Source organism: Scophthalmus maximus, chromosome 14 (genome assembly GCF_022379125.1).
Source record: "Scophthalmus maximus strain ysfricsl-2021 chromosome 14, ASM2237912v1, whole genome shotgun sequence".
Lineage (NCBI taxonomy): Eukaryota > Metazoa > Chordata > Actinopteri > Pleuronectiformes > Scophthalmidae > Scophthalmus > Scophthalmus maximus.
The window spans coordinates 3483557-3507626 of NC_061528.1; the positions used below are offsets into that span (position 1 = coordinate 3483557).

The following is a 24070-nucleotide window of genomic DNA, read 5'->3' on the forward strand; positions in this document are numbered from 1 at the left end:
TAAAGCAGTTTTGTTTGTTTTTAGGAAGAGAATATAAACCGTATAGACATGGAAAATGTCTGTGTGGTGCGGGGAACATCGCACGGGCAGAGGGAATCATGGATTCCACTGAATATCAATAGATTAAATTCTGGATGCAGATTCTGTCCCTGCAGTCAGTCAAGGAAATTAAAAGTGAAAAGAGGCAGACGCCTCCAACAAGGGACAATGATCCAAAGCAGACCTGCGAATCCGAAACACGAGCTGAAGCTTTGGGAACGAAACTTTACGATCCTCTGAATCGCTCTGAAATCTGCGGGTGAAACATGCTGCGTGTGCAGGACGACCCACAATGATCTCAGAGCTTCACGTGATCCGCAGGAAGAGTCGGGGAGAAAAATCGTACACGAAGAATAGAAAGAATTTTGGTTTAATCTTAGTTTGGTGCCCAAAACGAATCGGGTTCATGTTGATGTCTGCTTGCTCCTGGAGATGTTTTAAACTCAGGTTAAAGATGAGATCTTGGAACGGAGCAATGTCACGATTAAAAAAAGTCAGACCGGACAAGACCAGCAGGATCGATACTCCTGTCGTCAGGGATTTTCCCAGATATCAGCAGATAATGGGCAGTACTGTTATTTGAGGTAATAGATACGATGGGTCTAATTTTTCCCAGTTTTGGCCCCAAGTTGTAATAAATCTGGACTTTTCCTGTAATTAGCAGCACGACCAAAATACTTAGTTGTGGTTAGTCTGACATGGTCTGTGAGAACTAATAGACTGTGGACCACATTTTAAATATCAGACATGATGATTGACGTCACAAGGAATGGCTCAAGTCCAGTAGTGCAGTTTTTTTTTATTGACAATAATCATAATGAGTCTTAAAGAACCGATGAGATTAGACTGGAGCCAGATCTTTATTGACTGCTGTCTGTCCCCGGCCGTGCCCGACTGGCCGGGACAAGCGCTTATTTTTGGGAAATCAGCTCAATAATTATGTTTGTGTGTGTGTGTGTGTGTGTGTAGCTGAAGCGATGCTCAAGTTTCAAGTGTGATTCAGACCCCCGGGGGTTTTTTGAAAGAGAAAAGAGAATAAAAAAAGCACTCATCTCTTTTCCACTTCAGCTGGTGACAGCTACACAGCTCTGAGTTTTCAGGGATGGAGCCATGAGGGGAAGGAAATAAAAGAAGAAGCGGAGTGGAAGTGAAAACAAGGAGGAAATGGACCAGTGGGGATGTAGCAATAGAGCAGTGTATATAATTTAATGGGAGAGACAACGGAGCAAAAAAAAAAAAGATGGGACGGAGAAAAACAATTTGGAGAGTGAGTGAAACACAATTTTCAGGCGAGTGAGTGAGAGAGAGAGGGTTTGAGGGCAAATGGGCCGGAGGCGATTGGAAGAAAAAAAGACGACCATGTTGATTGTTGTCCTCCTTCAAAATAGACCCACTTCCATTTCTGTCGATTTTAACAGCTTGCGTTCACAGTGCAGTGCACACGCCCCCACTCCAACCCTCCCCCTGAAACACACGCACGCACGCACGCACGCACGCACGCACGCACGCACGCACGCACGCACGCACACACACACACACACACACACACACACAAACTGAGGCCTCTGTAATTTTGGCCTCAGCTGTGTGTTTCAGTTTGTTTGTGTTTCTCTGGCTTTTTAATTTCAGCTCGGCTCCGAGTGATTAGAGAGCAGCATCGAATTGTGATTGTGAGCGCGAACACAACCCCCCGTACAATGCTGCACCGTCAGATGCATCTGGTTTATTTCAACGCATCAAACGCACACACTGCTGTGACCCTGCACACGCACACACACGGGACATGTGTTATACACTTACACACACACACACACACACTGTACACAGCAGAAATACACACCCACTCACTCTCTGAAGTATAAACAGCCTTACACACACACACTCACACAGCAGGGAGTACTGCTGTAGTTGTGAAGACCTTCATTCACACTAGAGATGCGATGATTAGTCCAATACTTTGTCATTTGATGGACAGGAATTAAAATGGCGAGTATTTCTATGACCACTACTTGTCTGAATGTTTGTTTTTTTCAAGTAATAATTTCAGGATGTTAAATGTGAAAATGTTGGCGTTTTTTTCTTTTCTTAGTTTATTAATTAATTCATAAATTTAATATAATTGGGTTTTGATATTGTGATAGCTATTTTCCACAGTTTTCTGTTTTCAGTTTCCGTGTTAACCCTTTGTATGCAAACAAAACCCAAACAACCAGTTCCTTGCCCTCACACTTTCCTTTCTTGAACACAGTTTCGAGAAGAACTGACCGGAATGTCCTTCTGTCGTCACGCTCACTGTCTCAAACTCCGACCGGTCCTCACTAGTGTGGCAGGACATGACATGACATACTGTAAAAAGATAAGGATTTGTCAAACGAGAGATGTTTGGTGCAAAGTACAAACTCTAATTGGCAACGTTGACGCATGTGGCATGAATGTAAAACATTATAAGTATTTAATTCACTAGAATTGTAAAAAACAGATAATCCAGTGCCGCAACCTCATCTCAATTTAATTTCCCTGACAATGTCCTCAGTAATGCGATATACAGTATATTGATGTCATGTAAAATTGTGTACTTTACATTAGCACAGAAACATGCCAAGGCGTATGGGTGTTTACCGAGTGAACAGAATTCCGTTTGGAGGACGGAGACTGAGGCTGCAGCAGACGCCTGTGGGCCGACAGTAACCCAATCTGAGAGGGAGAGGGAGGGAGAGAGAGGGAGTCAGTGATGGAAGAGAAGAGCGAGCGAAAAGACAATAAGTTGGAAGCGCAGTGTTGATTTGAAAAAACAGAAAGATGAGCCCCTGAGCCCCCCGAGGTAACAGACACCAGGCTTTGTCTCCTTCTATAAATATCATTCCTCATTCTCTCCTGGCCTCTTTTCTCTATCTCCCACTCCCCTTCCTCTTTTCTTTCCATCTCTTCCTCATCCTCCTCCTCCCTCTGTCCCTTACCAATTTGTCTACCTGTCATTCTCCTTCTTCATTTTCTCTCCTCCTCCTCCTCCCCTTCACTGGTTCTCTCCATCATTGCCTTTTGCCCTTTTCTTTTCTCGCCGGTTATAGTCGTTCTCCTCTATGGGGCTCGGTGTTGAATCCCAATACGTCTTTGGTACTTTAGATGAACTGGGTTTGGCTTCAACTGGTGCTGCGGCTTTTTCATTGAGATACCTTGATAGAAACTCCCTGGATCAATGATGCCAGACTGTCTGGGCCCAACATTCTGATGCTCCCTGGTGATGTTGCCATGTTGGTATGCATTCCACCCTTTTTATGTCATATGCAGTGCAGGTTGTTCTCCCCCAACAATGCATCCTCAGTTTCATCAGTCCACAAAACATTTTCCCAGTAGTGTTCATGTGTCAGAGTGTCGAGATGATCTTTGGCAAAAAAAATTCTTTCTGGAGAACGGAATGATTTACAGATGGTTTATGTTAATGAGCTACAATGGTTCCTTTAAGGCTTTAGCTGCTAGCCTGGAACTGAGTATAGGGTTCACATCAGCAGATGTTTGTTGTGGATATTAAAAATCTGAATATATATATATATATTTTTTTAATAAGTCAAAGTATCTCCAAATACACAACTAGTTTTGTTTCATCGATCAGACCCCAGTTATCTTTCGTTCATGTTATTAGAAGAGGTGTGCACATACTTTCTCTAACCTACAGTGTAAATATTTTAATAATAAATAAATCATAAAAAATGTATATGTACAGGAAATGCAGGTTATTCCAAAGGGTTAATTTACTTTTTGTTGCCACTCCACACACATCTCGATTAATATCAGCCTTTGTATCAGTCATTGTAGTATAGAGTATCAAAAAAAGAGTTTTTATTTCCAAATTCTTGTTTTTCTGTTACTGTATTAATATTGGAGTCTGACTAATTTAGAGGTTGACCAATACAAATTGGCCAATATGAGTCTTTCACAGATATATCGCTATCTATGTTTGTTTGCTGATACGTTTATTTTTTATTTTTTATGGAATAAACAATCAACCAAGAATAGATGTACATTTCCTATTTACAATTTTCAAGTTCTATATTCTATGTTCTGAAAAGTCTATGGTTAAACTGTAAAATATCAAGCATATTGTTTATAAATATATTTAATTGGTGACGTATTGATATCAGAATTTCTTTACTCCCTAATATCCAAATCTCTGTTGGCCCCCAAACATCCATATCCGACGCAAAACTGCCAAAGGGAACCTAATAAGAACCGAATTAGCGGCTGTGACAGCGGCGTAAGGATGAGCGACTGATGCTTCACCGGCGCCAAATCCTCAGATTAATCAGTGAACGAAATCTGCGGCCATCTGATCTGCGTTCCCAAAATGTTTCATATTGTTCTGTCGTGTTTTCTCTCCTTGCATCAGACCCACTCCCCACATACTGCCATACGTACGTACACAAACACACACACACACACACACACACACACACACACACACACACACACACGTGTATCTCTAACTATAGTCAGACTCAAGGCGACTGACATTACTGGCATTGCACGGATCATTCGCTGGGGCAGCTGCTTTTTCAGAGCTCGCGCTGTTCAATCCTTTGGCCTTGCGCTGCCTCTCCCACCCCCCCTCCCCTCTCTCCTTTTCTCCCGCTCGCTCACCCATTTCCCCCCCCCCCCCCCCCCCCCCCCCCCCAGTCTTCCTCCCCCGTCCTCTCGCTGAGCTCCTCCAGAGGATGACTTCACGCTCTGGAAGAGCTCAGCAGCAGCAGCAGCAGCGGCGGCGAGCAGCAAGGACTATGGTGGCTACGCTACGTTAGCATCTGAGATCTCTTCCCAGCAAGCGTGGCTCACGGCCAGCCAGGCTGCCCAGCTGGGGAGCAGAGACGAGGAGGAGGAGGAAGAGGAGGGGATAAGGGCTGCAAGAAAGAATTTGGAGAGGGAGGAAGTGAGAAGATTCTGAGAGGCGGAGGACGAGGAGGAGGAGGAAGAAGCGACGGGGAGAGGGAGAGGTTGAAAGTTTGATTGCTTCAGCGATGGGGCTGCGAGCTGGCACAGTGCGAGGAGCTGGTGAAGAGGCGCTCGCCCTGGATTTAAGAGGATGACAGTTTGTGAGACGGGAAGAGACGAAGAGAGAGGGAAAAGAGCTCGGAGAGAAGAGAGGAGGAGGAAGGAGGAGGAAGGCAGCTGAGCTCCAGACGTCCACATAGTCCCATCAGTGGAAACACATGTTGCTGCGGGGCCGTGATGACTCGCGGTGCTTTTACCTTTTCTCTCGCGTGTCTCTCTCTCTGTGCACAATCCGAGACAATAATGCCTGTTCTCTTGCCGGGAGAGAGTGACAGCTCGGCTCAGACAAAAACCCCACAATCCCGCGGCTGAAGAGCAGCAGCAGGAGCAGGAGCAGCACAGCAGCAGCAGCAGCTTGTAAAACTGAGATGAGACTTGAGTCGGAGCAGATCTCGTCCACAAAGAGCCAAATATCTGCTCTCCGCGATCGATTGAGGCGGTCTGCGACCGGCCGGCCGGCCGATTGTTTGTCTGAGAAGCAGGGTCACCGTGTCTGAAGATAGACTTGTTGAAAAATCATCTCGCCATTTTGCTTTCGCCCCCCGGCTTGCTGGGTAGTGGGTTATACACCTGTGAGTATTAAACCTGCCGGGCATCAGCTGATGTGGGTTTTTTTTTTAAATGTCGTGACAGGAAGGATGAGGCAGGTTCACCTTTTCATTCTTGGCTTATACATAAAAAGTATCATCTTATGCATCAGGCGCCAAAATCTAAATCTTGTAGATTAAATGCCTTTCCCATAACGTATTTAGGTTCACATGACACTGAATCTGTTTCTCCTCAAATAAAAATCCCTTAGAAGCTCTTTTAAAAGCCTTTAATCCGATTTACAAAGGTCGTATAATATTTTTCCTACTCGCCACAGTCATTCTCGTTTGTGGCTTCTTTTTATATGTGGTTGTGGTCGGGGGGGCGGGGGGGGGGGGGGATGTTAGACTTGGTGTAAACTGCAAGTGACACTGGCGCGACAGCGATTTTGTGTGTGTGTGTGTGTGTGCGTGTGCGTGCAGTCAACACTGTCGTTGTTATTTTTGATTATTTTTTATAAACCCGTTGGGAATTATTGACAAAGATGTGACGTCATTTAAGTTAAATTCAAAGTCTTATTGAGTAATGTCATTCTTTGACCGGCGAGATGGTGAAAACTGTATTAAATTGCATCATGTGTTATGTCCTTATCATAACGGAAATATTAACCCTAAGCGTATACATAGACTCATGCTGTGTCCATATTGGACCTGGGTATTTTCTAAAACCTAGTTTTTTTTTAATAAGCTTTCGTCATGACGCAAAACTGCGTTTTATTTCACGGAAAACTGAGCTTTTGTAAAAACGTCCGTCCTGGGTGAAGATTTTCAGAAACTTCATTCTCAGTGTCGTCATGTAGACGGACAGAACTTGAGTCAAGTTGAGTGTTTGGCTTGTGACATCATTGTCGTCAGCCCTACCAAGCTTCTTTTTTTTCTTTTTTCAGGCTCCTGATTGGATATCGTGGCTTTACGCCTGTTGCTTCTTCTTGACAGCTGGTTTCTGTGTTTTCACATGGATTTGAAACGGAGCAGTTGAGCTGAATTTCGAACCCGAAGTTTAGATTCAAACACAAAATGATCTTCCTGAACACTGAATTTAGAAAGTCCGAATAAGTAATCCAGACATCCTTAAGGTTTCAAAATGTAAATCGAGTCCTAGACGCCATACGGTACCGCAACTGATTAAAAAAACATTTGCAAATGCGACAGCGTCAAATGAATATATACATATTTCAAAGAGACACGCAGCAGCCAAGGAGACGCGGCTTGAACAGCCTTTACTGTCAAGTGATCTCAAATGTCGTTGCTGAATGGGTTTTTGTTGCCGTGCTGATTTTCCTGACCTCCCTGCGGAGCCATAATAAAATGTCTCGTCGGACGGACCACATAACGCCAAGGCTGTCGCCGTTTAAAAGAGAAAAGAAAAAAGCCCCTCGCTTGATGTTTGTTCGTATTCTCCTGTAATCTATAAACAAATCCTCCGCTCAACCTCAGCCCTGTAATTTACCCCTTTCCGTTGATGCTTAGCAATTTCACAGCTCAATGGTCTTTTTGTATTAGTTTCGCTGGGAGTTTGAAGCTCTCTGGTCGAGAGCGTCGCAAGGCTCGATGCCTTGAGGTCTTGCAGGTGGTTTTTGAGAGACACGCTCGAACCACATTAATTTGCTCCGTGTAACATTGCCTCCTTATTAAAACAGAAGAGGGGGGGATTGAAGCAGAGCCCTGGCTTTGTCCTTTTTTCCGTCCTTGTTGTCTCTCGTCGGGATGCAGGTGGGCAAGGAGACCGAAAAACTGAGACCATGTGTGCTTTTTCAGTCAGTTGTGTAAAAGTGACGGAGTGCAGGGGTTTTCCACATATTTTTAGCCCGTCTGTTATTTTTAATTTTTTTCCCCCCAGTGCGCTTATTTCCACCAATGTTCAGATACCAGAAGTAAACCTGCTTCTTCCCTTTACTTTGATAAAGATTCCTTCTTTCACACGCGCAAGCAATGAAACAGGACATTTCCTCCCGTCTCCTCTTCAGGTGCACAGGAAGATCCGCGAGGACTCGGACATGGCCCAGGACTCCCTGCAGTGCCTGGCCCAGCTGGCCTCCATGCACGGGCCCATCTTCCCCGACGAGAGCGCCCAGGTCTCCTACCTGGCTCACCTGGTGGAGGGGCTGCTGAGCATGATCAACGGGTAGGTGTGCTCGCACTCTGCTAACAGTATTAATAATAGTAGTTGTCGGCCTTGAGATAGTTAACACAGTAGAGGTTCAGTTTGAATTGAATCGGAACCCGTTTGAATCCCTTACCAAATCTTTTCTTAGGTTGTTTGTTTGGTGGGGAATGTAGACATCTCTTACAAATACAGTGTTTTATTTCAGCAGTAACAAATACAATTCAACTGTTCAACCAATTACCAGACATATGTGACACTGACAATAATAATAAAAAAAATGTGGTAATTAACTAGCTGAACCACTTAAGCTTGTGCTGACGGGGCTGAAGGGAGTTTCACCACATTGTTTGGTCTTTGACGTTCATTAAGTCTGTTTGTTTTTGCAGAAACAACCAAATTTAAAAAAGCCAGAACTGCTTTCAAATGTGAATCCCCCCTCAATAGAGCATATTACATATTTTCTTGTTTAAAGAAGCAGTTTTTGTTCCAGTTGATACTGAACAACAACCTCCGAATAATTTCCACTACTAGATTAATCCTCGAGGGATGCAGGAGCAATGACACTCCTTCTACGCTACATGAAATTAGCCTTTGCTTTGCTAAATGATCCTCATTGTTGAAGGATGAATATTATGACGTAGAAATCATGTCAATGCAAAAGACTAAACTTTGAGTAAAAGTAGAAACTCACCGAGGATTGCGTAATAAACACTTTGCGACTCTTTTGTACATTTTTTTAAAAACCTCAGCTGTCTATTTTCTTTTTATATTGCGGGACCAGTGAGCACCGTTGATGTTCCCTTATCCTTGGTTTACAGTCTGAGGTGTTCTATCTTCCTCCAGCGTCTCAAGGATTTTTTAATGTTTGCGAAATTTCCAAGACTCAACAAGCGATGGAGGCCAAACGTCGGCCGGAGCGTGACTCGTTCTAGGCCATTTCTGCTTTTTTATTTTACAGGAAGTGATTGAATGTTGAGTCTGTTTTTTTTTTATTTAATGGCCTCTGAATTTTTAGCATCTGCACCGTCTGTGGGGAAAGAGTTTGTCTTCCAGTCCTGGAACAAAATGGGAGTTTGTTTCCCAGTTGCCTCTGAAACCAGATTTATGTAAAGATGGATCGAATTATTCATTTAGTCTTCTCGAAGAGACGATTTTAAACCAGACGGGGGATTAAAATAATCACTAGCAACCATTAAAAACACTGGTAAATACTGACTGTGTATCAGTTCTCAACTGATCTGATTTGACCCTGATGATCATACCGATGTGGATTGTCCCTCAGTTCCAGTTGGAAGCTCCGCAGAATTTATAGATTTAATGAACCTGAATCCAGTTAGAACCCACTCAAAAAAACTCTCACAGTGATTTTAAAACTATATTTATCTTCAATCTGTTAACGTTGCATTCTGCTTTCAGATTATTTTTAACTCCTTTGTGGCAATATTAGATTTTTTTCAAATTTAGATTTTTGCCTCAATTTAAAGATTTGCTGTTCTAGCCATTTCCTGATTATTTACTATTTTGTGATACATATTGATAACGGTATGAAATAACTATACCATGAACCCATATTTTACACTGAGGTAGTCAGTTAAGCATTATGATAAAACACATTTTAAAAAATGTGTAGTTGTGAATAGTACATTCAAATAATTTTTTCCACTTAAAAATGACAAAGTCATCACCATATTTTTTGATTGAACCCCAGCCATTAATAATTAATAAACACAAAGAAAGTACTGATAAACCAATACAACATGAATATAGGTTGAAACATGAAGCTCAGTCGAAGAGTTTTGAGGCTGTTACCTAAGTCAACTCTCGCCCTTGTTTCAGCATTACAGCATCTTCACTTTACTCATGAAGCAGCACATTGCATCAAAAACGCAGACAGATTTCCACTGGAATAAACTCTCAAATGTTCGGCTCAATTTATTTAACTGGAAACCCCTTTATTCTATAAGCACAACTGGACCTGGGAGTTCTGAGCAGAGGAAATGAAGTTTTTTCATCCCTCAAGCTCAGCTCAAAGCCAATTTTCCTTTATCATATTTTTTTTTTTTCTTCCTGCATTTCTACCAGAGGTGTCATTGTGAACTCTTGAGTCAAGAGTCTGTAATCAGAGCTTCCAATCAGAAGTAAGTTTTATGTCCGAGCGGAAATAATCATAACGCTGAATCTTCACTCAACTTCAGGGAAACCTTACCAATGTGACAGATGCAAGACAGAAGCTGATGTATTTAGTTTCTCTAAAAGGTGAATTCATAACTGACATGTTTTTACTGGCGTTAGGTTGGAAATGGATCCGCAGCCTTTCCTCCGTCGGTGATTCCCTGTGTCACCTTGTCGGCAGAAGAAACTGAGCGTGTGATCTTGTGTTCAGGGACATTAGGGGTTGTGTAGCCTGCGACGGTGTCTCACAGGCAGCTGTGTGGAGGCTATTGATTGTTCCTGTGTGCGGTGCAGGGAATCGCAGTGTGTCTGTTTGTGTTTGTCATGTAGATGCATTAAAAGAGATTACAGCTCTGTTTTTTTAGCAGCGTGGTGACGCGGCAGTTACCAGGAGGTTAAGACAGAGGCTGCGTTTCAACCTGGAAGACACGACAGTTTGAGACTAACAGCTGCTTAAAAATATGAGAAGTGTATACAGATTATTTAACTGATGAATCATTCGGTCTATAATTTGTCATTAAATAGTGAAAGATTCTCATCGTTTTTTCTTTAAACCCCACGTTACATCTTCAAATGTCTTGTTTTGTTCTCAGTGGCAGATCCACACATGGAAGAAACTGTAACTAGACAATAGTTGGAGTTTTTTCGATTGATTATGGAAATATTTCACATGTTGGTGAATCTAACCTTGCACATGAGTTGTCATATCACACCACTAATAGTTTTTTACCCTCATTTTGACTTTGACTTTACCACAGATTTTTATTTAATTTTTTTATAACTTCACTCATCCGGTACTGGATGTGATCAGATTATCTTCCCGTCACTGTGATCTCTCGTTTCATGTGTTTTGACCTCGACAGGACTTTGCTACCATGACTCTTCAGAAACACCGGATCAAATCTTGATCCCAGCTGCAGTCGATTCAATTCAAATTCAAATCAGCGAGCAAACATCCTGAGCTGATGAAACCTTAGATTTCAACCTTGCACCTGCTTTTTAATTACTTTCCCATAAGAAAAAAAATTCAAATTCTCTCAATCACAGATAAAGAAGCTAATTTTGAAACTTTGCAAACGTGTTTTTTTCTTATGATAGTTTTATGATAACTCACAAGACTCTTGACTTACAAATGCTCTGAATCTGATTATGACTGACCCCATATTTATTCTAAGAACAGCAGACATATTAGAAGACTTATATTTTTCCACATTTCTTCAACTTCGAGTTACTTTAAGTTCACATTATGCTGATGACACTCAACTATACATCACTGTCGGTCCTAAAGATGCTGACTGCAAGACTGCCTCAACCTATCACTTTGAGGCAAATTAAATGTTGGAAGGATCATCATTATTTTCCGGCTCAGTGATTATAAAACCCTCTACAGCTTGACAGTGAAACCTGGGTCCATATTTTTGTATTTCTTTTTTCTATTTCAGTTTAAAAACATTGTTCAAGCCTTTATTTAATTGCAACTGCAAGTCCTTACGCAATAACCGAGCGAGCAGAACACATTAGTCATGTTTTATTATCCTTCCAGTTACTCTTAAATATTAATTTTAACATTTTATTATTCAGCCATAAAGTCCGACATGGATTTTCCACCTGTATAGACAATTTGCCACAGTGTGGCCTCTGAACCGTTAAACGACCAGACATTTCAACTTTTCTGTACTCTTTAAAGTGTCTCTCAGTGGCTTCGCTGTGTTCAATTTATTGTGTGTATTTTGGCTGCGCTTTCGACACTGTTGCTGATGTCAAAACAATAATTTCTTCTGTTTTATATGAAGATAAATCCCTTGGTCATTTTGTTTCCCCCCCAGAATATCAATCACTTTGATTACTGCGAGGAATATGAACCCTTCTTTCTTTTAAAGCGGTTTGATTGATATTTTTTGGATATGTCGCTCATTGTATTGTACCTACAGGGGATTATTAGCTGAATCTGCAGCTCCTCTCACTTCGCGGTGCTTTATATTCAGCACATTGTTTAGCTTTCTGCTCCGCACCTTTAAAAGTTTTAGTTCACTCTCACCGCTCTCTGGGGGTCGTTTTCAGCTGGTGGCCGGCAGCGAAGAAGCTCTAAAAAACAAACTTCTCTCCACCTGCTAAGCACCAAACAGCAAACAGACAGTCAACGGTGAGGTGGAGTGAGACGTTCGGTAGATAAAGAGCCAGATATTTCATTCAGAGACCAAAACACAGGGCTGCGATGAATTCACAAGCCTGTTTTCAAATGATAGATTCGATAATGTTGCCTCATAACTGCTGTAAATATCCAACTATTTGCTGAGAAGTTCACCACATCAACGTTGAATGTCAGTAGAGCTCCCTTAAGAAAATGTCCTGACGTTTTTCCGGAGGGGCTGCATGTTTCCGCAAATGTTGCTCCGGACTTTGTCCCGAACTTTTCCTCCCAGCTCCCTTCCGTAGTCAAAATTTCTGGAAAATGTCAGAGTGAACCCATGTGAGAATCACATCTATCGACCTCATGCAATGTTCTACAGAATGTTCCAGAATTTTTCCTTTTGACGTCTGACATGGACAGAAAATCTCCTGCTGCGTTCGTCACATGTCAAAGGCAAACACGGGAAAATATCCAGACCCAATTTTTCCGGACATTTTCCGTAGGTCTGGTTGAAAAGAGCTTTAGTCGCTTCCATCCATTCTCCCTAAAGAAGCCGAACAAAATCAGCTGTTTCAGGTTTAAAGAAAGAAGCCACGCACATTTCCTCAAATGTTAAACGTCAAATCAAATGCAGATTTACTTAATAAAATTAAACTTTCCCAATCATTTACATCAGGAGCTGATGGAATCAAAGAATAAATGAACAACAGCAAGAGTCTGACCAGATATTGAACAACAACCGAGGCTGAAGGTTCTTGATGCTACAGACACGTTTGTACTGTTGTCAGTGCATAAGCAGTGATAACTGCATAAATGTTAATACAAGTCATATAGAAAAGAGTAGGTGAAAAGACGCTTCTATCAGAAATAGAAAGTGTTTGTGGGAACTCTGAGTGAGAGAGATTATAATCCACGGGCCAATAAGTACAGTAGAAGTATTCCATGTTCTTCTGTGGGCGTGTCTGCAGCCGTCCGCGTGGTTCTGATCTGATCTGAATTAAGGGGCCACACACTCGCATGTATAAATAACTGAGACACACACACATTTCAGTGAGCGCAGCCGTGGCACCACGTGATCGGTGAGTAGGGGTCTCTCTCTCTCTCCCTCTCTCTCTCTCTCTCTCCCTCTCTCGTCCCTCCTCTCCCGCTCAGCCTGTAATCACCTATTCTTGGAGCTTTTTTCCAATTGCCTCATCGGAAAACCACGCGCAGAGAGAGAGAGAGAGAGAGAGAGAGAGGGGGACGGCCGATCTGCAGTGATTGAACAGTTCTGCTCGCAATTTAGCTCCATCTGATAGGGGTTTAGCGAGGCCTCCCTCTCTCTCTCTCTCTCTCTCTCTCTCTCGGTGTTCCGCTGTGAACTGGCCGTGGAGAGGTGTGTCGGCTCAAATACAAAAGTCAAGATGAAGACTCGCGCTGTTCTTGTACAGCAGAGACGATCCAAAATAAACAATAAACAGAAAATCTAAGAGGCAATGTTTTTTGGGCGAGAGGTCAGAATATGACTGATTTTATTTTCTAAGCAGGAATGTAAATCTCTTTTTAGTGACTTCCACCTCAGGAGGAGTCCGACTCAGCAGCCCGATGTAATCTGTCCAGTCGGCAGACTTTCGCAGATGTATAATTACCAGTATATATACTGTATGTCAGGCAATGTAAAACAAAAAGAAAGAAACGGCAGCACAGAAAAATATATTTTTGAATTCATTTTGAAATAGTGGCTTCATCATCCAAAGTTTCAAATATAGACTCCAAATTAAATGCTATATTATATGTATCCTTAAATATTTACATATTTATGTAAAAACCATCGGCTTTTAACAAAAATATCTATAAGTTTAAACTGTGTCGGCAGCATAACTAAGGACAAAATTGAGAATTCTCTGGATTTAATATGGCACCTATTTGTAAAATCCTTTTGCCGATAACAGTGAGACATGTGCGAGGTCGTTGATATGAGATATTTTTTTGGTCTTCATAGAAAATTTCTGTTGTGCACTTTAGTAGAAGTCTAGGGTTAGTATGATAATCAGGCACAGCCTTAAAATTCCCTCTTGCGTGTTACTATAACATTTTACAGGCTGACACATTTTTAGCCGCACTACTGAGTCTGTGCATGACGATATAGTTCTGTGGGTGATTCAGACTGAAATAAAGCCAACAACTACTGGACGGATTCTCATTAAATCTTTGTACAGACATCCGTGGTCTCTTGAGTATAAGACTACTGACTCGTCCAATTTGGTTCATGACCATTCCCGTCAGCCTCGGTTGTACTTTGCTTTCCTGTTAGCAATCGTCATCGCGAAGAGGCAGCGCAAAAATAATTCACCGTGAACACACAACGTATTCTGGACCGTTTTGTGCAACAATACGACGTAGCACACATGGAGACTCACACGGAGGTCCGGTCCACCTCATGTAACTATATTTAACTCATTCAGAGTTGATTTTACATATATGAACACATAGTTATGGACAATATATTTAATTTTTTGTGAATAAGTTCTTCTAAATATTACACACTGTAGCTTTAATATTATAATTTTTTTAAAACATGGCTGCCATACTTCTTCCTGTGATCCTTCCATATCTCCTTAACATTGTGGTTGGATGGTGTACAATTCAGATTACAAACCACTTTGATGTGTGGCTTAAAGAATTCAGAAACATGAGCAAAATATGAGTTTTTGGCGTGTTCCTATTTGTCACTGATCTGATGATAAGTCACTTTAAGATTAGAGTATAATCACAGTCATTCATTCTCCCACTTTCTTACACTGTGTGTCGTACTATGAGGCAGAAATACCATAAAAATAACCCCAGATGCAGCTGTGGAAAAGCGTTCAGGGGTCAAGTTGCCCACGAGTTTTGGTTAAGGATCAATTTTCATGGCCGTTTCCAAACCGCAGTCACCAGCGCGTAAAACTGGAAAGTGACCCCGGTTTAGCCTCGGCGTCACCCGGGGGGAGAGTGGAAACAGTCCTTGCTCACGCCAGAGCACGGGGTTTGAATTGAAAATGGCCAAAAGAGGGAGTTTGAATCTTCTTAACCTTTCCTGACAAGAGCGTGAAATTGATTTGAACGTAAACGCCAGTGGCAGATGGATTTCTAAAACTCACATCATCACTTGTGTTTTCATCTGGGCTGGTGATTCTCCCAAAAAATAAAAGAAAAGCATCGCCAGCATTTCATCATTTATCTCAGTGTCTGGGAATCTTTCAGATTTTATCTGTAGATCACGTCTTCAGATCACATTTTACTGTCTGCGTTCCCAGGATTGAGATCGAGGACTCGGAGGCGGTGGGCATCTCCAATATCATCTCCAATCTGATCACCATGTTCCCCCGGAGTATTTTAACAGCACTGCCCAGCGACCTCTTCACCTCTTTCATCAACTGCCTCACTCTGCTCACCTGCTCGTTTGGACGCAGCGCCGCCCTGGAGGAGGTGGTGAGTAACAACGCCGCCATCTGCCTCTCATGGCTCGAAGCATCTGTGAAACTGAAATTTTCTTTTTTCTTTCAATGTTGGGTCCTCGAGCGATCAAAGTGAGTACAAGTGATTGACTGGATTTTGCAGTTTCTTTATTTTATTCTAGTCTTGAAGAAGTAGAATTATCCTATAAGTCACGAGAAAGCAAAGATTACAGAAAAAATATATATACATGAATAAAAAAGCATAACTTTGTCTATGTAAAAATTGTCCAACATTGAAAACCACTGGTCAAGCTTTTAGTGTTGATGTTCATGATAACATTGTCATATGGAATAAATTGTAGGTAATATTTTAGGCCAGAGTTATACAGAACATGGATGAAACAAACGATTCAGATTTTCATCATGTTAGGATAGAAATCGATTGGTCATAGGTTAATCCAGTTAATCCACAGAAAGTTTACCTGCAACTATTTTGATGATTTAATAATTTTTCAAGCAGAAAGCCGCAAAATTCATACGTTCCAGCTTCTCGGATGTGATTTTCTTTGTCATGTCTTTGTATTAATTAGACATCTGGAAACATCACTTTGGGTTTTGAAAATCTATAATGGACATTATCCTGCCACTTTATTGCCATAATTATTTCAGTTCAAAAAATCTATCTTTCATTTTTATTTCTCTGGTGGAAAACATTTTTCCCGTCCAACTGAATCTTGTTTTTTCAGTTTAACTCTGTTTGGTGATGACAAAAGGACATCACACCCAAGTATGTGGGAAAAAAAATCTTAATAATGAAAGTCCTTAACATGGATGTGCTCTCTTCTGCCTCAGCTGGACAAGGACGACATGGTTTACATGGAGGCGTACGACAAGCTGCTGGAGTCGTGGCTGACGCTCGTCCAGGACGAGGAGCATTTCCCCCGCGGCTGCTTTGTGCAGCCGGCGATCCAGGTCTTCAACTCGTACATCCAGTGTCACCTCGCCGCTCCTGACGGCACACGCAACCTGGTGCGACTCTCTCTTATTCTTTTTGCTTTTAAAACTATGTCTACTTTGATTTTTAATTTATTTTTAATGGTCACTGTGTTTCGCTGAGGGAAGACAAGTCAGTTTCAAAAGTTTTAAGGAGAGAAGAGAAAGTTTTCTGTGATCCTGGATCTGCTCAATCTTTTTGTTGTCGGATCATTGCTTGATCACTCTCTATCGTTATGTTAACTTACTTGTTTTTATTTCTTTCTTTGCAATTCATAAAACCCTGATCCTCACTCCCCGCCCCTCAGTCAGTGAACGGCATATCGTCTCACGAAGAGGAAGAGATCAACGAGCTGCAGGAGGACGACAGGGAGCTCTTCTCAGACCAGCTGTCCAGCATCGGCATGCTGGGCCGCGTGGCCGCCGCCCACTGCATCCCCCTGCTCACGAGGTAAATGCATAACAACTTTCCTGGTACTTCATACGGTGTACTTTCCTTTTCGATTAAATTCTTGTATAAATATTTTTTTTTTTGTCGACCTCGCCCCGCAGCCTGCTGGAGGACCGGGTGACGCGGCTGCACGGTCAACTCCAGAGGACGCAGCAGCACCTCATGGCCGCGTCTGACCTCGGAACGGTGGACCGCAAAGTCCTGGACGACCTCTACGAGGACATCCACTGGCTCATACTGGTCTCAGGTCAGTGTGTTTGTCTGTCTGTGTGTATTGTGACATTTTGTGTCTTGATCAAACAACGCAGCCAAATCTCCTGCGAGGACACGGGGAGAGTCGGGACTCGATCGACGCAAAATGTCACTCATTTTCCCGAGGGGAAGACATAATCGCTTCCCTTCTGATTTACATTCCTCGTCCGTCAACTTCAGGATCGTTCTGTTTACGAGCAGTTTTATTTCATCACGCCTGCCACGTTAGATTAGACCTGACATTTATGATCCCAGCATGACATTGTGCATTAAGCTGCTAAGTACGGTATAATTTAGATTTATAAATTAAAACGGATTTTAGTCTGCACGCGCACTAACACGCATACAGAACGAGCTGCTTAGTGCAGGAATGATCTTCTACAATATAATGAAAACTTATAATTAACTGGAAAAAAAATCTTCTTCTAAAAAAACTATTTACACAAATAAATGTAGACTGGACTCTCAGACTGTAATAAAAATGGCTGTTTTTATAGTTATTGCAAATGACTTTTCCGGTGCAGCACGTGCTAACTAGACAGAAGTGAACTCCACCCGGTTCCCAGTTAATTAAACACTGTCTGCATCAGCATCATTAAAGCAGAGCTGTGGATTCCTCTTTTAGCTGGGCGGGACACTCTGACAGAATTAGACGCCTTTAAAGCTGAAATAAATATAAATGTGTGTGTGTGTGTGTGTGTGTGTATATATATATATATATCTGTTGGAGAACAGTAAAACATTAAAGCTTGATGTTTCATGCTACTGTTGTGTTGAGTTGCTGAGTTGCACTTGTTGACATGTCGACAGTAAAGTTTTCACTAGTTATAGTCTTAGACCAGTTACAATGTATTGTTGATTAATCTTAATCGATTTCGTTTATAAAATTCCATCCGTCTGTCCGACCCGCAGGGTACGTGTTGGCAGACGACCCTCAGGGCGAAACCCCGGTGATCCCCACCGAGGTGATGGAGTTCTCCATCAAACACTCGACGGAGGTGGACATCAACACCACGCTGCAGATCCTGGGCTCGCCGGGGGAGAAGGCCTCGTCCATACCGGGCTGCAACCGCACAGACTCCGTCATCAGGTGAGACCACTTTCACACTGAACACGGTCTGATAATAATGTCCACTTAATTATCCACTGACTCTATATTTATTAGATATTGTTTTTTCTTAGTCCGGTCACTTTGACACAACTGTTGATACAACTATCACACCACAAGGTCGTCTTCTTCTGTTCTGGAGCTTTCGCTCGTATCACTCGGTCTTCCTCAGCAGATGGAGCAATTGCAAATTTGTTTGCTGATACATAAATACTAGATTATCTGAAGTTTGAAACTTAAATTGAGGAAAAATCCTTTGTTCTTTCATGTTTTTGCCATTAACAGACCTACTAAACTACATGCTGTGTTTCTTAAATATTTTGTTTCCATATTTTGCTTTTCTGTACGTGAGATGATTCATGGGATTCATGAGATTATGAGGAATTTGTGTATCCATTGTAGGTTTTCTAAGGCTTTGGCGTTCGGCATCCAGAGCTTCTACAAACTGAGAAAATGTGTGAGGTAGAGTTAAAAAAAAAAGAAAGAAGTGTGAGCCATATTTAACACATTTGACCCTGGTCTATGTGTGAACGTCTCCCGTTCAAATTTGTGCAACTGAGGAAGCGAAGCATCTGTGGAGAACGACTTCACAGTGCAGGTAAATCGGAGGCGCAGACGAACTGCAGTCAGACAGATTGTTGTATTGGATGTGAGGGCTCTGGTTTTTATCAGCAGTCCTTGGATGTTGTGAAACAATAAAACTCACCCAGAATAGATTTTCTCACTGTCCGACGTTGGTTGGTCGGATTTACGAGTGTCGTCAGTTATTGTCTCATAAAGGTGAAGGTGTGACAGTCTCTTCACGTTCACACTCAGACACCGCGTGGACGTGCAGCCAGTTAAACACTGTGGCTTCAGGCCGACTTGGAATGCACCTGACAACCACACGTGGTAAAACACAGTTTTATCATTTGTGTCCAGAGGATGGAAGAAATAGTTGTTGATCAATAGAAATTATTTAGAGATTACAGATGTCTGACCCGGAAAACACATTATTCAGCCTGCGGTCGGCCTAAGAGCAGAAATATCATATTTATCATGAGAGTGGCTCTTGTTGCTGCTGCGGGATCAGAAATTTTTGAATCACACAACAGATTTCACACTGTCTGTGTGGTTGTTGAACATCAGTCCAAAAACTATTTGCTTTAATAAATAAATAAACAAACAAACAAACAAATAAATAAATAAATAAAATGGACCTTGGGATTTTTTTTAATGACAATTAATCATGCATCCCAACGTGTGTGTGTGTGTGTGCGTGCGTGCGTGCGTGTGTGCGTGCGTGCGTGCGTGCGTGCGTGCGTGAGTGCGTGCGTGCGTGCGTGCGTGCGTGCGTGCGTGCGTGCGTGCGTGTGGATAATCACATTGACGACAACAGACAGTCGCAGCAGCCGGTGATATTGTCTGTCGAAGGTCATTGAGCATGTTGTATATTGTTCAGGTGCGTGCGTGTGTGTGTGTGTGGGTGTGTGGGATGACAGATGATCATTGCGAAAGGAGACGAGCTGCCGGTGGCATCAGGTTTCCCGACGGCGAGCGGCCGACCCCCGACCCCCGGCCCCCGTCAAATGTCAGCGAGGTTTTGTTTTCTGCAAACAATGTGGAACTGTGCACTGAGGAGGGGGCGGAGCCCATAAGCTGCTTTAAACCCCCTGTCTCCCTGACCGTTTTATAATATTTGCATGCGTCGGCAGCAAAGTGATGACTTTCTATGACAAGTATGTTATTTTGTCGTAGGACTGGCGACATGAAATCAATCACAATGATCTCGTCTTCCCAATTCATTTATTCGTCATTCCGTTCGCTGCTGTGTCACTGCACAACCAACATCATTGTTTTGGGAAAGCTCCTCTTCATTTTGGATATTTTTTATTCACCATGTGACCATGATTTTCACACTGTGGGCATCAGACAACATACCTATAATAACAATAATAAAGAAACAATGGGACTCAGTGGGAAAAGAAAAGTTTTTGAGAAAGCTTTCTGAGAACTGAGAATAAATCCTGCAAAAATACAGATGTACAAAAAAATCCCTGCTCATGATGATAAACGGAGACATGTGCTACACTCACTAAACTCATCCTCCATGTGCATCCAACATGGACGTCCTGCGTGATTCAGCAACAGGTGCAAGGTTCCACCTGCTGCTCTTCCATCACACGTGTTGATGGACTCGTCCTCAAAATATCTTGGTATTGAACTAAATAATTCAAATCACTGTCATGACATCAAACTGAAAATGTTCCTAACCCGTCCGCCTGTTTTCTCATTGTTTTTGTTGTATCCATCGTTAATGTGATTTTGTATAATTTTCTTAATCAAACTGTGAACTATTTTGTATATAACGTACAACTGTGGCTCTAATCCGCCTCCTAAAGCCGTGAATTTGTTCTAAATATGGACATCGGGTCGACAACGTGATCACACGTATGTCAGCACATACTTAATTTTGGAAGACGGACGATCCACGGGTCCACGGGCAGATGATAAATCTCTCATGGATGCGTCCAGTGTATATACAGGGCTTTACTGTGCAAACCTTTACATTGTGATGTATAAATACGACATATGTTCTTATCTCTCTGCTGAATCCCCTCCGCTCAGGTTACTGTCGGCGGTGCTGCGGACGTCAGAGGTGGAATCCAGGGCGACCAGGGCGAGTCTGACGGAGCTGCTGAGTCCGCAGATGGGAAAGGACATCATGTGGTTCCTCAGACGCTGGGCCAAGACGTACCTGCTGGTGGACGAGAAGCTCTACGAGCAGGTATCTGCCGTGCCGTCCCCTCTCAGTGTGACCCGGTGTTTCCCCTCACATCTGTCTCACCTTTATTTAACCTTTTCAATGCATCTCCTTCAGATCAGCATCCCCCTGAGCACGGCGTTTGGTGCGGACACGGAGGGGGCCCAGTGGATCGTGGGATACCTCCTGGAGAAGGTGATCAACAACCTGTCGGTGTGGAGCTCGGAGCCGGAGCTGGCCAACGACACCGTGGAGCTGCTGGTGACGCTGGTGGAGAAGAGGGAGAGGTGAGGACGGCTGTTTACGATTAGATGATTTTTTATCTATTGAAAATAGAAAATTTATCAGCAACTATTTTGATAAATGATAGGTTATTGTGAAGTGGGAAACAAAGGCCAACGTTCTGTGGTTCCAGCCTCTCCAATGTGCATCTTTTCTGGTTTCATCTGTCTTCTGACTATTGTAAATATCACTGGGTTCTGAAACGAGATATTAAAAGATGTCACCCTGGATTTTGGAAAATTGTGAATAGGATTTTATATTTCATAGAGCAAACAATTAACTAGTTAATTGAAAAAATAATCAACAGATTAATCAACGATGAAAATATTGGTTAGTTGTGGCCTTTCAGTGATATTGGGTTGGTTGGAAAAGCCACAGGAGAACAGTTCCTATTAATATGTATACATTATACAATAATTAAGATGATTTATGTAATTAAATGCATATTAAAGGGCCAATGATTTAATTTTGTAATGAATTCACAGGGGACAGGTTGAAACAGATTTTTAGTACTTAAAAGTGGTCATAGACAAAAATGTTATAACGCAGTGTTCTGAGATATTTCGGGTGAGATCATCAGTTCAGATGTTTTTGCACAGTAATTACATCACAGAATCTGACTCCGCCCCCCTCCCCGTCTCTGTGCAGGGCGAACATCGTGGTGCAGTGCGAGAGCTGGTGGAACCTGGCGAAGCAGTTCGCCAGTCGCAGTCCGCCGCTCCACCTGCTGTCCAGCTCGGTGCAGAGGACGCTGATGAAGGCGCTGGTGCTCGGGGGCTTCGCCCACATGGACTCTGACACCAAGCAGCAATACTGGGCCGAGGTAACGTACTGTGCACGAGAGGACAAAAAAAATTAATCTATATTTAGCAAGAAAATAAAAGCCAAACTCTCTCTGGCTCCAGCTCGTCAAATGTGAGGATTAATTATCGTTTGTTTTTATCGTTTCAAGTTTTATGTCTTTGGGTTCGGCCTGGTTGATTACAGATTCAAAAACAATTTGAAGGTTAGACATTTTTGACATATGAGCAACCAATTAAACACAAAAGTTACAAAATAAAACCAGGAGCAGGTCCTTAATAAACAAGCAAATATTCAAATACAATTATTAAAATGAAATATAAAAACATGAGTCATGAGTCATGGTCTAAAAATGTATCTTATCTATCTGTCTATACATGTGGTATAGCTGAGTGTGTTGCACCGCTGACTTTGGTACAAAAGGTCGGGGGTTTGATTCCCTGTCTCGGACAAAAGCCAAATCAATGCAATGTAGTCTGTAATTAGGTTTTGTTTGGTGAAACCAGAATAATTAAATTCTATACGTTAAAATCTCACGAATGGATTCTGGGAAAATATACGGCCTTTATATATAAAATTAGATTCCTGAAGCAGAGCCGACAAATTTCAGCAACAAAAATGTGCAAAGAATCCGTTTTTCTGTTGCTGTGTTAAAACCACTAATTCGATTTTATTACAACTTGTGTCTCCACCATTTTACGGATTCTCAGTAACGTTTCACTCACCAAAGACACGAGACAACAGTTACAACGGACAGTTAGACACTAAATGACTCAAACGCGATTTGCGTCCCGTTCAGACCCTCAGTCAGATACAGGGATTACAGATGATGGATGAGATGGGTAATCTCCCCCCGTCCCGTCCGTCTCTGGTGTGTAGAACATGATCCCCGTCCTGATCCTGGAGGCCTCTTGTTTTAATAGGCTCACAGTAGTAAATGTTGGTGCAAAGCCACTATGACTCCAGACCAATTACGTGGTGGGGGTGGGGGTGGGGGGTGGGCTGTACCAGTGAGACGGCAGCTGTTGAATCATACAGCTGCTCCGCTCCACTGGGAGGAGGAGGAGGAGGAATCAGACGCTCCTTTGTCACATCTTCACATCGCTGCTCTTTCTTCACAAAAAATCACTCTCATGCCAAAATAATTGAGTAGATTTTGTTTGACATGTTTGTCGTAGTCAACGTGAGTCAGTTTCTATCCAACAATAGGCTGCTGCTGATTTGAAAGTTATTTTAACAGAAAAAACTGCTTTCAAAATGTTTATTCGTATTTTTTTTCTCTTAAAATTGTCTTTTCGTTCTGACCTGAAGAGAAAAACTGCTAAATTATCCCATTCAATTTGTCACCAGCTGCAAAGTAAAGATGTCAAATTAAATACACACATCATACATTGATCAGCATGAGCTCTGATCAAAATCTACATCCTCTGGATTTCACTTTCAAATTTATACTTGAATTGTCTTGAGAAAGAAAAGTGACCTGATCTCTTTAAGAATATGAAATTATTTGAAATATTGTGACGATAGCCACTAAAATGTCATAAGGCTGCTTCGAAATGTTTGTCGATATAAATAAACGATGAATAATTTGCAGTATGTCTCCTCTGATCTCTCATCTCACAGTCATTTGATTGATTGATTGATTGATTGATTGAGTGATTCTCCGTTTCCCTCCCTCCCAGGTCCTCCACCCTCTTCAGCAGCGGTTCCTCAACCTCATCAACCAGGAGAACTTCGCTCAGATCAGCCAGGAGGAGTCCGTCAAACAGGAGATCGTCGCTACACTGGAGGCGTTGTGCGGCATCGCCGAGGCGACGCAGATTGACAACGTGGCCTCGCTCTTCTCCTTCCTCATGGACTTCTTGTCCAGCTGCATTGGCCTCATGGAGGTGAGCGCGGCCAGGGTTTGAATTAATATCTTTACACTACAATTGATGAAAAG

At 42.4% G+C, this 24070-nt stretch overlaps 1 protein-coding gene across 1 annotated transcript in view; it reads left to right on the top strand.

Moving 5' to 3' along the window:
* The window catches only part of xpo4 (exportin 4), a 49931-nt gene that overhangs the window by 21537 nt on the left and 4324 nt on the right, over positions 1–24070 (top strand). Inside the window, exons 8-18 of the mRNA XM_035604725.2 lie at positions 7637–7794; positions 15358–15532; positions 16351–16527; positions 16800–16942; positions 17044–17189; positions 18107–18284; positions 18705–18764; positions 20910–21069; positions 21163–21332; positions 21976–22150; positions 23811–24017. Of these exons, the coding sequence (XP_035460618.1) occupies positions 7637–7794; positions 15358–15532; positions 16351–16527; positions 16800–16942; positions 17044–17189; positions 18107–18284; positions 18705–18764; positions 20910–21069; positions 21163–21332; positions 21976–22150; positions 23811–24017 (1749 nt within the window). The remainder of the gene's footprint in view (positions 1–7636; positions 7795–15357; positions 15533–16350; positions 16528–16799; positions 16943–17043; positions 17190–18106; positions 18285–18704; positions 18765–20909; positions 21070–21162; positions 21333–21975; positions 22151–23810; positions 24018–24070) is intronic.